Below are 16927 nucleotides of genomic sequence, written 5' to 3'. Positions count from 1 at the left end.
TTACTACTGTATGTAAACAATATTAACTCAATTGTAATGTTTAATTATTATAAAAAGGAGGGAAGAAATTATAGAGGTTATCTTAGTAAAGAATTATAAATTACAGGAATTAAAGAATGCCTCTTCTATCTACAATGTATGTCCTATCTTCCAGGACCTGAAACAGTTAACTTGAATCAGTATATTCTCTCTAAGTCTCTACTTCGTTAGAAATCCTAATTAACATAAATACAAACCAGATGTTGAAGCACAGGAAATGGCTAAGAAGAGACATTCCACAACATATATGCATTTGAAAAATAAAATATACTATACTATATTAGGGAATATGTTCTAATGGAACCCATATGTTTTTTGGAAGTTAATACAGAAAGTGTAGCGTAATTTAGAAATGCTCCCCATTCTTAGAAGTTCACTCCTATTGTGACCTAAAAGATAGCACGTAAGTTACATATGAACCAATATTTGGATTTAACCCCACCTAAGGGGTGTGTTATAGTTAAATATGTATGTTTTTTTTTAACACCCCGTCCTGTGTTAGGAGGGGGATGCCTGTATCATATGGTATAAATATAAGGAATCTGGCCACTAATAAACAGACCTATTCCAAGGTTCTCCTGACATCAGTTTTTTGGTCCTGTGATGTCTGAATACTGTTGAAGGACACATTACACTCTTTCATCTTCATCCTCATCCACCCACTCCTCTTCTTGCTCCTCCTCCTCCTCTTAATGCTCATTGACCAACTCAATCTCTTCCTGCTCCTCTTCTTCCTCCTTATCCACCTACTACTCCTCTTCCTGCTCCACCTCATCTTCATCCTCATCCACCTACACTTCCTCTTCCTGCTCATCCTCCTCTTCATCCTCATCCACCTACTCCTCCTCTTCCTACTTCTCATCCTCTTCATCCTGATTTATCTACTCCTCCTCTTCATGCACCTCCACCTCTTCATCCTCATCCACCTACTACTACTCTTTATGCTCCTCCTCTTCATCCTCATCCACCTCCTCCTATTCATGCTCCTCCTCCTCTTCATCCTCATCCACCTACTCCTACTCTTTATGCTCCTCCTCTTCATCCTCATCCACCTCCTCCTATTCATGCTCCTCCTCTTCATCCTTTTCCTGATCCTCTGCCTATTCATGCTCAATGACCTACTCATCCTCTTCCTGCTCCTCTTCTTCTTCCTCCTTATCAAACTATTCCTCCTCTTCCTGCTCCTCCTCCTTCTTATCCTCATCCACCTACTCCTCCTCTTCCTGTTCATCCTCTTCTACCGATTCCTCCTCTTCCTGCTCCTCCTCTTTATCCTCATTCACCTTTTCCTCCTGCTCCTCCTCATCTCCATCCTCATTGCTCAACTCCTCCTCTTCCTGCTCCTCCTTTTTTTCTCATTATAAACTTACACATCCTGTTCCTGCTCCTCCGCCTCTTTATCTTCCTCCACTTAGTCCTCCTCTTCCTGCTCCATATACTCTCCTCATCCTTATACTCCTCATTCACCTCTTAATTTTCACCCACCTTCTCATTCCTTTAAATCTGAATCACTTATTGTTGGTCATTTTCTATGAAATCCATGACATCAGGTATCTGGGATCTATTATCTTCTAAAAGGTGCTACATAATTAAGTAGAATATGAATGGTTGCTATGGGCAACATCCCATCTTCAAAATAACTCCCATCCTAGTAAACTTACCCCCTAGTGTCAACTAATACTATACGGTTAGTAGCTTTCTCACTTTCTGTTTGCCCGAGTTCATTTAAAAAAACGTTTTGTTACAATGTTTATAAATACTTGTAAACCTTGCTCTGGAATGAAGATAAGGTAAGTTTACCCAAAATTGTGCCTGACTTCTAAACCGAAACTCTGATCACTAGAGGTTGGTATATATCTGGAGCTGGGATTTTTTTGTGTGGATAACGTGTCTGGACTGGGTGGACTCTGTGCCTGCTGCTGTGGTCGTTTGATGGTGAAAATCCCGGGTTCACTGTCATCCTTTTTTGCCATCTATGAGGACTGGATTGTTGTCCATGTTCTCCACATTATCGGGGGAGAGTCTACTTCACTTATTGACCACCTACCTACCAAGGGGTACCCAATTTGGTGATACAGAAATCTATCATACAGAGGCGGAGAAGAGGAACGTTGCTGTACTTAGAGGGATGTATGGTATTTATCTATATACCTCTGCTATCATTTAGAATTGGGAGAAGAGGATCGTACCTCAATCTCAAGGGAGGTACCACCCTATCAAAGCGCCAGTGGAGGGAACAATCTACCTTTTTTGTTTCCTGTGTATTTTATGGTGTTTGGGTCACCATTTCTCAGTTTCAACTCTCCATAGGCTGCTTTAGCGCACATGCTCATTGACTTTTTTCTTTGTGGTATATATCTATTCAATTTCAATGGCATTGCCAATCAATTTTGTTTTTCTGTCTAAATCAGTTGGATTGCTAGTTTACGGTAGACTCCATAGTCATATAGACTAGCGGACTTCCTGCTGCTATACTATTGGGTCCCTACAGTCAGGTGGTGGATTGCTTTGCATATTAGATAAGTGTTCATCGCACCTAAAGAGACTGATTCTGCCATTTGTGATTCAGAAAAAATGATTTATTTTCTATGCATCATGATTAAGGCTGGATGAATTTGATCTGTCGATGCCGGAGACTCATTTAGCTGTACATTTATTTCTACTCTTCGTTTTCTATCGGATACAGTAACACAATAATTAATAAATTTAGGATTTGTACTGTTGCCTAGGAAAAGCACAGTATATGTTTGGTCTGATAGCCCATTTCTATCTATTGCCATCTAAAGTTGGGTTTTACATGCAATATCTTCTTGAATTTATTTAACCTTAGTAAATCTCTGTTTGCAAATATACAAAATTGGCGCTCAGTAAGTTTATCACTTAGCGAGCTACGCCAGAGACAATCAATTTCTTTTTCTTTATCTAGTGCTACATGGACTTTTTTGCAGTTACAATAAACTTACTTGCTTTATTGAATTCATTGCACTTTCCTTTGCAGCCTGGTGCAGCTTAAAGCATGTGACTGATCAAACAGAGCAGCTGTAAGGAACTCCCTTAAAAAGGAAGAGTGGAAGTATCACTTGCTGGACTGTCAGTCTTGGAGGGGGAGGAGGAGTTTAAGGTATATTATGTGAGCCATTAATATGTATAGTAGGACACAACTTTGTTTTTAAAGTAGTCCCCAGGACCAGAGTACATACATTGTGCTACCATCAGCTGGGTCTAGCCTTGCCTCTTTGTACAAACAAGGACCCCATAGTTGTAGTGAATTCCTATTTGCATGCATATAGATGGTGGTCACTTAGTTATTGTAGCTGACATCAGAGGAGATTTAAAGGTGCCCATACACGTTACAATTATTGTATACAATATTGTATACAATATCGCATCTCATCAGATATCGGTTTTGCGATGAGATGCAGCACATACTTTTTGTACTAGATCTCATCTCATCTGATCTCATCGCAAAACCGATATCCGATGAGATGCGATATTGTATACAATATTGTATACAATAATTGTAACGTGTATGGGCACCTTAAGAGAGGAGGAGGTCTGTGTGCTTCCTCCTCTGACCAGGTCCCCTTCGCTCTGCCGGTAGCAGCGATGCACTAGAGGACTTAGGGCATAATTCAGATGTTTTAGCAAGGCTACATTTTTTGCAGCCTTACAGTGTAGTTTGTATATTCTCACCTTGCTTGTGTGGGTCTACTCCGGTTTGCGCCCAAACTCCAAAATACATTGTGCATATCTCCAAGCTAGACGTTATTTATTTATTTAGCTGGGACACCGGCAAATAAAGTAACAGGACAGAAACATCTAATATGGTCTACACACACTCTGTTCACCATTGATGTATTTACAGAGCTCTCTTCTAGCGGAGGTCTGGGGGTCGGATTGCTAACCGGCAGCCCTCACCAGCCGCCTTAAGGGGACGCTCGTGTGTCCCCTTCCAACTGAGCTCCCTGCCGGTTCCCTTTGCCTCCCCACCCGTCCCCACTGATCGCCCCCACCTCCTCTCATTGTCCCCCTAACCCTGCCCGTCTCCCTGAAGCAGAAATGGGCAGGGTTCACTTCCCCCTCCACCAAGAAACAGGGACGCGAGTGAGATGAAGCGCCGGATCGACACCGGGGGAGGGGGGTTCATTTTGCAGAGCCCTGACTGGCTGAGAGGTGCTTCTTCTGTACAGTGTCTGTGATTGTTTCTTTGACAAAATCACATTAGAGGAGCAACAACTTTGTCTCTGAGACAATAAAGACTCTCAGCCAAATGTAATAGGATGTTTGGGGGCCATGCAGGATGCCGGCCGAACAAGGACTTTTTAAAAAGGGCAATCTCTTACGAGGCAAAACCATGCACCATAAATGATTTCCCCTTTAAAAAGCCTCCGAGTTCGGCCGGCATCCCACACAGCCATCAATCTCACACCCTATTACATTTCACCATTTATTTAAATTCATTCTTTTTCTGATGACGCCTAACTGAGCTTCCGCAGCGCTTAGTGGACATTCCAATTGGAGTTGTATCTATGGGCCCAATTCAGAACTGTTGGCATGGCTGCGAATTGGCACGGTGGCAAATTATCATTACGCTGAGCATCCAGCGATTAAATCCTACTTCTTTTTCTATAACCCGCCATTCACAAGGTGATTGACAGGAAGTGGGCGCCTGGGGGGTGGTCACCGGATGTTTAGTGGGGGTGCTAAGAAAAACGCGGGCGCGCCTGAAAAACGATGGAAGTGTCTGTAGAAATGTGGTTTCCATGCATTTTAGGGGAGTGCTTTGGACATTAACTCCAGGCCGGATATGCCTGTTTTCATCGCAGCCGCCAAGAAAGCTACGCGGCGCCTGCAATGAGTTGCGCCAGTGTAATAATCAGCCGATGGTGAGCCTGTTACGATGGGTATTGGACATATTCGCTTGGCAGCAAATGGATGTGTAGCCGTACGTATCCATTCGCACATCGAGCACATTGATTTACAAGGCGGGATTTCACCAGTGGCATAGCTACGTTTTGGGCGCCCCCCCGCCGTTAGGGGGGGGGGGGCCATACCCAACCCCCGCCGCCACCCCATCAAGCACCCCCCCCCCACGGCCGCCCCGTCACCTATGCTAACCCCCTCCCCCGCAGTCTTACCTATCGCGCTGGTCCCGGCGGCTCCGTTCTTCTGCTGAGGACCACCACAAAATGGCCGCCCCCATACAGCAGACAGTTTCAGAGAACAGTGTGCTATATGGGGGCGGCCATTTTGTGGTGGTCCTCATCAGAAGAACGGAGCCGCCGGGACCAGCGAGATACGTAAGTCTGCGGGGGATTGGGGGGGTAACTATAGCACCGCAGCCCCCGGCGCCCCCACATGCACAGCGCCCCCCCGCGGTGGCGGGGGCTGCGGTGCTATAGTTACGCCCCTGGATTTCCCTCTAGTTGGCCATGGTCTTAACTGAGCGCTGGCCGATGCGAATTCGCACCCATATGATCACGTTTAAAATCAATCAGACGCTATGATTCTCATTTTCATTTGCATGCATAATTTATTGTATCATATTGTTTTGTGATTTAACATCATACTGTATATATGTTTTATTATAATAAAATAATTTTACTGAAAAGCACAGGTTTACTTATCTCTGAATAGAGAGCACTCATTTCTTTTTGTTATATTTCTGTATTTCACATATTAAAATGTTGTTTTGTTTTTTTTCTATATACAAAAAGAACAAACAGGCGCAGTGATTATATATTCTTTTTTATTTTTAAATATCCTCGTAGGTGAATTGGCTCCCAACAAAAGTGAATGCTTTCATCAATTTATTTGATTTAAAATGAGCATTTTGCAGACTGTATTGTTGTAATACACAGGGATTTCACAGTGCCTTTATAAATAGGGCGGAATGCATCAACAGGGAATTAAATTATGGCAAAACAGGTTCTAATTCAGGATAATTTTTTGCCTTGTACTGAAAGCTAACATTTGGTCCCCCCTCTACAAATCCTGCTTGCAATCTTGGACCTTGGAGAGCAGAAAAAAAAAATAAAAAAAAATTACAGACAAATTACATTACTTTACATCACAGCTGTTGTCAGACAAAGTCATACAGTGACCGCTGAGCAGCATCTATTATGACATTTGCTCACTTGGGTTACTGGTTCCTCCACAGTGTAGAGCGGCCAGGAGAGAGCGCTTCAGTTTGGCGTTGCTGGCTACTAGCACAATAGAGTGCAGGCTTGGGTAGGCAGAGGAACACGTACTGAGGATTAGAACATAGGACAGATTTTCTGTGTAATTTAAAAACATAATGTGTACACTTATAAAATACAGAGCATAAAATAACAGAAAAGAGATCAAATTTCTAATTGCACTTTTGTGGGCGTCTAGTTGGATATGACTGCACCCTAATTCTTTGCTGCTCATATTCCGGGTGTGTTTCAGGAGCGACACAATCAGAAGACAAATGGCTGCGCAGAATATGAGGAACGGTGCGATGGATCCTGCAAAAAAGGTGAAGAGCACATTCTCAAAATGGGCTTCTACAGTTCCATTGCCAACACTAGAGCTGTTACTGTCCTGGGTACAGGTCATGTGGCGTCCTGGGTACATGTACCATATGTTCGGCAGACTGGAGAGAAGAGACACCAGCAGTGACGTCAGGAGCAGCCAGGGGACCATCCTGGAGATGTTCATCTTCAGTCTCAGGAATAACCTGTTGCTGTAGTTTGTGATCCTCGCGCAGTAGAAGACGCAGAGCACGGTGCCCCACCACAGGCTGCAGAACTGCACAGCTGTGAGTGCAGTCATATAAAATTCTGAAACTTTCTTGTTTGGAAGGACGGAATCAGTAGTAATTGCCTCCGCAGTAATTCTAAGAAAAGCAGTTAAAAGAACAAATCTCACTGCTCCCAGGCTGGTCATAATGATGTCAATGGTTTGAAGAGTCTGTCCCTTCAGCCACCACATAAAGTTCTGGATCACAATAAATGCGTTGAGAGTAAATCCTACTAATAGCACAGAACATCTGATGGTTAATATTAAGATGAAAGTGGCAAAACTCATATTGTCTTCACGGGATGATGCAGTAATAATTATTTCATAAACATCCAGAACTTTCTGATTTTCTGGGCAAGCTGTCTGAAGTGTGACATGAACTGAGATAGAATTAATATCAAATACGGGATTGTTTACTTATGTTTTACATAACATTTGACTACAAGTCTACAAATAGCTCATCCGGTGTCATCCCATTTGAATGTGATAAGTAGTTTATTTGTTTTTTAGCACTGGCAGGTTTGATTGAAATTTAACTCATTGTACAGGTTGTAGAAACATCTCAAAATTGTTGAGAAGTGTTAAAAAAATGAAAAATACATGTCACATCTCGCAGGTCATAGGGCCTTATTCTAGTTCACTCTTAGAGGCAAATGCCTTCTTAGATGGACAAAACCATGTGCACTGCAGGTGGGGCAGATGTTACTTGTGCAGAGAGAATTATATTTGGGTGGGGTTTTTCTTCAAAGTGAGATCTATATTGCAGTGTCAAAATAAAGCAGTCAGTATTTTCCCTGCACAGAAACAAAATGTATGAACAAGTCGTTTTGGCCTCATCGGGAGTTTCCAGCGGCTTACCTCAATTACATAGTCCTCTTAATTCAGATTGGAAAACTCAGAGGCAGTTTTACAATCTCTACGGGCACATGGGTTTTCTGCAAACCCAAAAAAGCATGTGCTATAGGTATGGTAGAGGAAAAGTACTCGGGTATGTTGTAGGAAGGGGGAAAATTAAACCCCAACGCAATAAAGTAGAAGTGGTGGCAACATGGTTTAAGCCCACATATAAGTCTCGGCTCAGGGCATTTATCAGTTCATTGAGTGTGGATTATACATGATTTTGCAACCAGAGCGTTTAAAGATAGACTTGCCTTAAAGATTGTCTGGTCTTGACTGCCTGAAGTGGGCTGGCAAGATTTAAGGAAGGCTTATACGCCTTGCCAAATGCCATCAGCACATAATGGAGAACCATCGTGAATCGCTCCCAATGTGATTATATCATATTGACTCAAGTTGCACAATTTGGGGCAGTGTAAAATATTATACTCATTATACCTCCCTACATTCCTTCTGTTTGGATTAAGACAAGGTCAGGCCAAAATCCCTCAGTGATACATCTCTCGATGGATGATTCTAGTGCTTCATTAACGCTTCGGAAACTCTGCGTATAATTTTAAAAGTGCATGTTTTTAGAAGAGATTTATGGTAAAATGTAATAGGATGAGAGATTTAGAAAGTGAGAGATTTGGTAAGAAATCTCCAGTTTAAAAAAAAAAACAGCAATCATTTACACTGCAAAACCAGTTAGATTTTGCAGTGTAAATGATTGCCGCTTTAAAAAATTTCTTACCAAATCTCTCACTTTCTGAATCTCTCATCCTATTACATTTCATCCATTGTCTTTAGAAACCAATCAAATTCTGTAATCTTCTTGAAAGTGCTAGATATATGATACTTAGTGGGAAATTTACTAAAGCAGCCAATATACAGCCGATCCCCATGCGACCGGGAACAAACTGGATCAGCCATATACAACCCACAAATACAAATGGAGAATATAACAAGTTTACATACATATGGAGCCCCTCTCATTTATCTATTTATTTACAGTATATAGGGCAGCAGATTCTGTTGAGCTTTACAATAGTAGACAGTGATATAACAAACTGGGTAACAACAGACTTGGATGTAGGAGGGCCCTGCTGCAAGCTTACAATCTATAGGGACATAGGAGGGAAACACAAGGACAGGCACCAGTAATAGAATAGCAGTCCCACTAAGTTACAAGTCCAGAAGGGAAGCTATATAATACATAAGTGCCTCAGAGGGTTATGCGTATGGAACTTAAATATGATAGGCTTGCCTGAAGAGGTGAGTTTTCAGGGAACACTTGAAAGTTTGGAGGCCCATTCAGTCCCGATGCCTGCCAGAACCTCCCCTCTGGCAAGCGCCGGCGGAGAGGGCTCCATCAAACTGTAACGCCCAGTCTCTCGGCAGCAGGGCAGCGGGTCCCTGCCCGTCTCCGCTTCAGGGAGATGGCCAGGGTTAGGGGGGGGCAGGGCGGAGCAGCGAGTGGGACCATCGGTGGCGGCAGGGACCCGGTGGCAGCTCCATTGCTACGGGGCGTGCGAGCATCTCATGTGCGCGTGCCCCTTGGCAGGAGCTGATGGCTGGCGGGGGCTGGTGATAGTTTTACCAGCCCCTGCAAAGATGAAGCTGGCTACATCTGTAGCTGCCATATTCTCCATATTTGTGTTTGCCGATGTCGTAGACATTCGTATCTATTCATATATGTCGGCCGTATTTACAGATGCCAAATAAGTATGGAGCGGCAGCATCGCATGGATCTGTCAGATGCTGCTCTGTCAGATGCTGCTCTGCATAAAAAATAGGAGAAAAAAATAAATTAAAAAAATGGCGTTGGGTCCCCTGCCTGGCTATAACAAGGCCCAGGCTCATTGAACCGCTACTGGTTGTAGAAATTCAAGGGGACAAAAAGTTTTTTGTTTTTCTTTATTTCTATAACCAGCACCAGGCTCATTTGGTTGGTCCTGGTCCCTAAAATATTGGGGACAAAATTAATAGGGTTCCCCCGTATTTTGACAAACAGCACTGGTCCCAAACAGTCAGCAGGCTAATGCCACAGCCAGGGGAAACATTTTAATGCAAGTTCCCCTGGTCAAAGCATTAACCCTTTACTGGTCAGCAGGAACTCTAAGGGAGTGGAGACCCCCTGCATGGGATGAAGCCTGGTGCTGTCCCCGGTGCCTCTGTCTGGTGGGCACTGGGTTGAATTTTTTTGTGTTTAAAATTAGATCAGTAAACTATTAGGATAAGCTGGGGTATTACATGTCCCAGCAAGGCGCCCCCATAAGCAGGGGCCTGGAGAACCACAAGTCCCAGCATGCGTGGCATTAAAGGGCCCGCTAGTACTTGTAGTTCTACAACAAAACCAATAGCCACACACACACACCTTACAAAAATAAAACTTTAATACATACTACATTCACTCAAACATAGCATTATGTACCATTAGGGTACCTGTGAAAGGAAATTATAGATCACGTTCCCTTCGGTCCATGTAGCATCCTGTGGTTAAAAAAAAAAAAATACGCTGCCCCGTAGCCATGACAAACTGGAGGAGGCCCCAAGTGAGTCTAAACTTGGGGCTCTTCCCCCAAACTGGGGGATTTGCTGGTTATGTCAGACATTGGGTCCTCCACCAGCCAATCAGCAGCAGGCTCCGGTGTAGCTCCGTTGCTGATTGGATATTCACAGCTCCATAGGAATCCCATGATAAAGTTTAACCTGGGTGTCTATGGGCAGTACCTATCTTTTAGGCCTACTGAGGACCCACATATCATAGGTGTTCCCCTATGTTGGGGGTAGGGCCTAATGACAAAACCATTCAGCCCTGCCCTCTGAAGTGCCAAAGAAGGTAAGTATGCAATAAATCTGCACTTTAATAAGTCTACCCCTTACATTCCTCTCCCTTCGAGACACCTATATATTGCTACTGGCACACATTCACAACAAAGCATATTATATTTTCTTCTGTTAAGGTTCTAATAGTTAAAAAAAATTGCAAAGAGATGTGTGAGGTTAATAGAGATATGCATTATATGCAGTGACCCAGAGCCTGCCCCCAAGCATAGGGAAACTAGACAAATACCTAGGGGAATGTGGCTTATATAACTTAGCCAGCAGCAACAGGAGCACCAGTGTGGGGAGTAGAGACAGTGGAGGCAGAGATGGGCAGTAATAAAAATGGCCACCTTCCCTGGAGGAGGGCTGCTGTGCATGCCCAGCTGCAGAAGCTACACCTCCCATGGGCCTTTGCGTAGTCTAGCAGAAAGAGCTTCCTCTGATTCACTACTCTACAGCCAGGCTTCATTATCTGCAAAGTCCAGACTGGGTGAGTGCTGTGCTATTACACTGGAGTAATGTGTGGCATGCGGCGTCACTGTGTGGCATTATGTGTCTAAGTACATTAGTAATGTACAGCATAATGTGTAAGGGGAATTGCTGTGTAGAATTATGTGTATACGGGTTGCTTTACTGTATGGCATTATGTGTATAAGGTACACTACTGTGTGGTGCAGTGTGAATAAGGAGCAATACAGTGTGGCATAATGTTAATAAAGAGTAGTGAGTCAAGGGCGGAACTAGCAAAATCTTGCCGGCTCTCTAGGGGCCCTACTCTCACACAGATGGTGATTTGCTTGTGATTCCTGGGGCTCATGCTCTTAAACAGCTTATTCTGCATATTAGTAATAATTTGAGCAGAGCTTTTCATGCTTTCATAAATATATTTTATTTAAAACAGAAACATTTTACAATAAGTATTTTTGTGGCATACAGACATTTCACAGTGCCTTTAACCAATTTCACAACACATAGGGCCTTATTCTGGTTGGTGCGGCCGGGCCGTACGCGTACGTTCCGGGATTTTTCTTGATCTGCGCATGTGCAGATTCGCTAATGCGCAGGCGCGACCACTAAACAACGCTTACGGAGGGGTCTCAACGTGCAAAAAAACCTGTACGCGAGTGTACGGGAATTGGGGGCAGCATCGGGGCGTTTTGATGGGAGCGGCCGAAATAATGAGGGAAAATGGGCGTAAATATGGGCGTACACGGGGGTGTGCACCAAAAATGAGCGGTGCTACTACCGCACGATCGACTAAAGCACCGTTCATTTCGGACACCAGACAGGCGGCCGCCAACCGCCAGCTCAGACCACCCCTACAGATACCGCATGCCAGCGTGCGGCTGAGTTTGCTAATTAACGCTGATTACTACTCAAACACATACACCTGAATGTAATAAGCAATGCTGCAGTCTATTAAGTCCAAACCATTATTTCACTACCTGCAAGCCACACACAGCACGCAAACACATTGGAAGCTTATCTTTCTATACTTCTCCACATTTAAAGGTTTGTTTAATTTAAGGTAAGAATCTTTTTAAGACCTGCTTATATACGCTAAGGTAGCTATTTGCTAAACAGTTACATTCACTATGTGCTTTCATAGACTTTACACAGTAGCACACTCAATCTACACAAGTCGACATGTGTCAACGTGTTCACTCTAATACAAACATAGGTTTTCTATTTAGGATACAATAACATAAACCACATCTAACACCTACAAAGGATGTTTCAGCAATGTTTTAAGGCCATGACCACTATTTTGCACACAATCTTTGTATAGTACCCAAAATACTGAACTCTACCACTATCTCATCTGCTATGAATTGGATTTGACTACACTCTGGATGTAAGATGCCACCAATCACATTATTGCACTCTCATCTCTCTAACAAAGGATTCCTACATCTGCTTATGACACTGTAAAATCATATATATTTAAAAACTTATACATGTTTGTTCACAAGCAATTTTATCATGTTTGGCCCATTCACACATCTTTTTTTAGGGAGGACACATATGCATTCCTACACAAATTTACCTTTTCACCCTGGTTTGTCTGCCTCACCCACTCCATGAGGAAAGCATTGTTCTGGACCTGCTTTTACCTACTACTGTAGGAGCTACCTCAACTGCACACAAACTGCTTTCTCACCTATTAAGTTGCTCTGCACATGTGCTAACACAAACTAATTAGCAGGGAAAAGTTGGATAGGAACATGGGAATGGCCATGGAGAGGGTTACACATGGGAAGCTTCTACCACACTTCAACAAATGTTCAAAAATACCCTGGTCAGTAAGTACACATAAATCTAGTATTTGTTTCACACAAGAAATTACACATACCACAATTTTGATTTAATTGGTAAAATAAATTTATTTGCTGTTCAGCATCACAGCTTTTTTCACACTTTAATGTCAGAAATCAAATAAACAAATAAAATAGACACAAAAATAAAAAAACAGCCAGAACAAGAGGTTGCATATCTCCAAACATGTGTTACCCTGCAAATGCAATGGTGAAAGAAATGGGGACACCAGAATACGTACTGCAACAACCAGGGTGAATACTAAGCAAGATACACACCACCAAAAATGTATCCTGCATTTGTAGAGGTCAAAATACGAACTTTAATGCCCATGGCACGCAAATGGATAGATGGCCAACTCAGGAAGTGGATGTCCAGTGCAATTTAAACATTTGGGGTCCAACCACAGAGGAAGTGAACCAGGTCTCATTTGGGCCCTTTTTTCCCCCTTTTAGATGGGGCCTTGGGGACAGGGGCCTTTGGCTCAGCTGGCTTGCGGCGTCTTCCCCTAGTGGACACAGGAGGGTCAGCAGAGGTGGAAGGTTGGGGAGCAGCTTGGGGTGGGCCAGCAGATGAGGGATTGTCCCTTAGGGACCTGGCGGTGGACAGCTGCTCCGCAAGAAGTTCATTCTGGCGGCTGAGGTGTTGGCCAATGCTTTGCATGCCAGCCGCCAGAGTGTCATTAATGCGGTTCAAGGCCTCACACTGCAGCCTGTTTGTGGCCTTCCACTCCGCCAGAAATTCCGCCACCTGCTGCTGACGGATCGCAGCATCCACCCCTTGCTGCTCGATCCTCTCCAGCATCACCATGACGCTCTCATCCCATGTCTCCTGTGGCTGGGGCTGGGGGTGACGTCTTGGTGGAGGCTGGACCACTTGCTCCACCTGTGGCTCTGCAGAGGAAGATGCTGCCGGTTCATCCTGGGTTTCTGCTTCTTCTAGGATAATAATTGAAAACAATGTCACCATCACATACGCACTAAAAAATATCTTTCTAAATACAATGCATTACTGTGACTTACCATCAAAAGCAGCAGCAAAGACCTCTGCCGGGAGCTCACTGTCCATATTGGAGATCCCCCTGACCTCGCCCACATCAATCACGTCCAAGGAGTCCTGCTCCAGGGGGGTATACTCCAAATGATCGGGCATAGGCCCTCTCCCGGTGGACATGCTGTGGTTGTACTGGTCAGTCATCTTCCTCTTCATTGCCGTTTTGAAGTCAGTCCACCTACAAGTTTAAAAATACAAATATCACCATGAGATATGTGCACCACTGTGCTACGTGTAGGGTTACCACCTAGTCCCTTAAATTCCGGACACACGTTAATTACACAGGTTCTGTGGCAGTTTAAAATTAGGTGAAGTGGAGTCTTGAAGTCAGCCAGCCACAGAACCTGTGTAATTAATATGTGTCCGGAATTAAAGGGACTAGGTGGTACCCCTAGCTACGTGACATTTCCTAGTGTGGGTGATCTTATGTTTTGTAGCCATATGTGTCCCACACACACATTCATGTCTCCATTAGGAGGCATTTCAGTGTCTCATCTCATTCATTAGGCCACTAAATGCACATACATACATCACTATGCAGAAATGACATCATCCATGGCCAAATTATGCACCTCCACCTGGTGTGAAACTACACATTCCACCATAGCTTGACAATGTGGTTATTATGGAGTAATTTAACTATGGGATGGCATACTGGGATGTGTAGTTTCTCACCAGCTACATGTGCACAGGTTGGTCATTCTTGTTTCAGTAGCATCATATGGAACATGTTACAACAACTCTTTCAAACAAACACTTTCTCTTGTCCCATCACATACTTCACATGAGCAGAACTGTGCCCATAACCTCACATCACACCAATGGTGCATGTTTCATATATCAATGTGGGTTATTAGACATGGTTGTGTTCACATGTGACATTGAAGTGTAGCACTATCTACAAACACACCTTTCTATTATTCTCAAAACATACATGTAACATATGTACACACATATGACATCAGGGGGACAAACAGCAGGGCAATTTTTCAGCAGGCTCCAGCAGGAACTGAGGCCCTTATTCTAGTTCACTCTTTCTGCCCAAATATTTCTTAGATGGACAAAACCATGTGCACTGCAGGTGAGGCAGGTGTAAAACCCCACCCAAATCTGATTATCTCTGCACAAGTAACACCTGCCTCACCTGCAGTGCACATGGTTTTGTCCATCTAAGAAATATTTTGTCCGAGTGAACTAGAATAAGGGCCTCAGTTCCTGCTGGAGCCTGCAGAAAAATAGCCCTGACAAACACACTAACCTTTTCTTCACCGCTTCCCAATTTCTGACCACTGGTGCCACCTGGTTCACTTCCTCTGTGATCTTGTCCCAAAGGTTTCTCCTTGCACTGGCACCCGGCTTCCTGGTTGGCAATTCAATCCATTCGCGTGCCCTGGGCACTAGAATTCGCAATTCGGCCTCTACAAATGCAGGGTTTCTCTTTCTGGTAGTGGTATCCTGCTCAGTCCTCACCCTTGATGTTGCAGCTCGTTTTCTGGTGGCCCCAGTTCTCTCACCATGCACCTGCTGGGTCACACCTGTTTGGAGAGATGCAACCTCTTGTTCTGGCTGGTTGCTTGGCCCTTGTGGAGCTGGTGGAGGTTGAACAGGGCCTGTTACTGAGGGGCCCGCTTGGTCTTGGCTCCTCCTTGTCCTCTCCTGCTCCCTCTGCCTCAACCTTTCCAGCAAGGATTCTGCTCTTGCTCTCTGGAGAGCGTCCTCAGCTGCGGAATCGTCTGAACTAGACATGTTTGCAGCAATTGTGGCCTGCATCTGACTGAATATTTATATGTTAATCTCCCGCCATGAACAAGGGGGCGTATATTTTTCTCCGCAATGTATTTGTTCATTTACGCCGATATTTCCCGCCGATAATTCCCGCTTAAATTACGCAGGTCTCAACGCACCTGATCAATCACCTGTATATGCACATACACAGGTTGTGGAGCATTGTGGGCTACATCGTGAAATGTGTGCACCTGTCATTCCAATGATGAGTGTTGTCAGCTGGTATCTGTTGGAGTTCGTGTATGCTTTGTGAGTCACATTTCAAAACATCACGTTATAATGCTTTCCTTACATATGTAATGTGTATGAAATTGTCATACAGCAACATGTTGCATTGTGGCCCTTTAGGCAGCGTAGTTATAAGTAGATGGTTGCGTGTATTATTTTCCGCACACTGTATATACAGTACTTCTCTCCATGGAAATCGGTGTATTGTGCCCCCTTTAAGCAGCGTAGTTATAAGTAGATGGTTGCGTGTATTATTTTCCGCACACTGTATATACAGTTCCTCTCTATACATTGAATGCATGCTGTTGGTTATGGTGTGTGTATATCGGAACGGTCTGCGTAAGTTTCTATTCGCATCCAGTTTGTTAATGTAAGAGGGATTAATAAAGTTAATACCAAACAAACAATTTTTTACACCAATCAGCAAGCACCAAAAGTGATATATGTACCTGCAATTAATAACTGCGCCATTGCCACTATGACTTCAACCAGGGCTAGGGCGTTTTCTACCCCAGAGCTATTGGCCTTGGTTGAGGTCATGGACCGGCGGCTGGGGCCCAGGGGCCCTTATGTCACCAGTCGTGACAAGCGGCGGGCATATTATGCTGCCCGCCGGCTAATCTTCATACGGACGGGCATCGACAGAAGCGTGGCCCAACTTCAGCGGCGCTGGTCGGACCTGCGGCGGCGCCAGCCAGTGTTGCTCTCAACATTACGCCGCCATATTGCCTAATGTAAGTTTTTATTTACTAGTATGACAGCGTTTATTAGCAATGTTTTCTGTACTTTTTATAAATATGTTCCTGAGTATGGGGGTGTATATGGGGTGTATATGGGGTGTATAGGGGGTGTATATGGGTGTATAGGGGGTGTATAGGGGGTGTATATGGGTGTCTATGGGTGTATATGGGTGTATAGGGGGTGTATAGGGGGTGTATAGGGGGTGTATAGGGGGTGTATATGGGTGTCTATGGGTGTATATGGGGTGTATAGGGGGTGTATAGGGGGTGTATAGGGGGTGTATAGGGGGTGTATA

General features: G+C 44.1%; 1 protein-coding gene across 1 annotated transcript; it reads right to left on the bottom strand.

The window, feature by feature from the left end:
• Positions 1–1247: 1247 nt before the first annotated feature.
• LOC146063054 (taste receptor type 2 member 4-like) lies at positions 1248–8056 on the bottom strand. Its single transcript, XM_083175067.1, has 4 exons — positions 7956–8056; positions 6177–7054; positions 5993–6051; positions 1248–1385 (listed from the first exon to the last, which is right to left on the bottom strand). Exons 1-4 carry the CDS (start codon positions 8054–8056, stop codon positions 1248–1250), a joined length of 1176 nt encoding a protein of 391 aa, XP_083031193.1.
• Positions 8057–16927: the final 8871 nt, after the last annotated feature.

This window comes from Crinia signifera, chromosome 3 (assembly GCF_055691185.1).
Source record: "Crinia signifera chromosome 3, ASM5569118v1, whole genome shotgun sequence".
Taxonomy (NCBI): domain Eukaryota; kingdom Metazoa; phylum Chordata; class Amphibia; order Anura; family Myobatrachidae; genus Crinia; species Crinia signifera.
The sequence above is the reverse complement of the archived record's forward strand: the minus strand, read 5'-3'. Positions and strand labels throughout refer to the sequence as shown.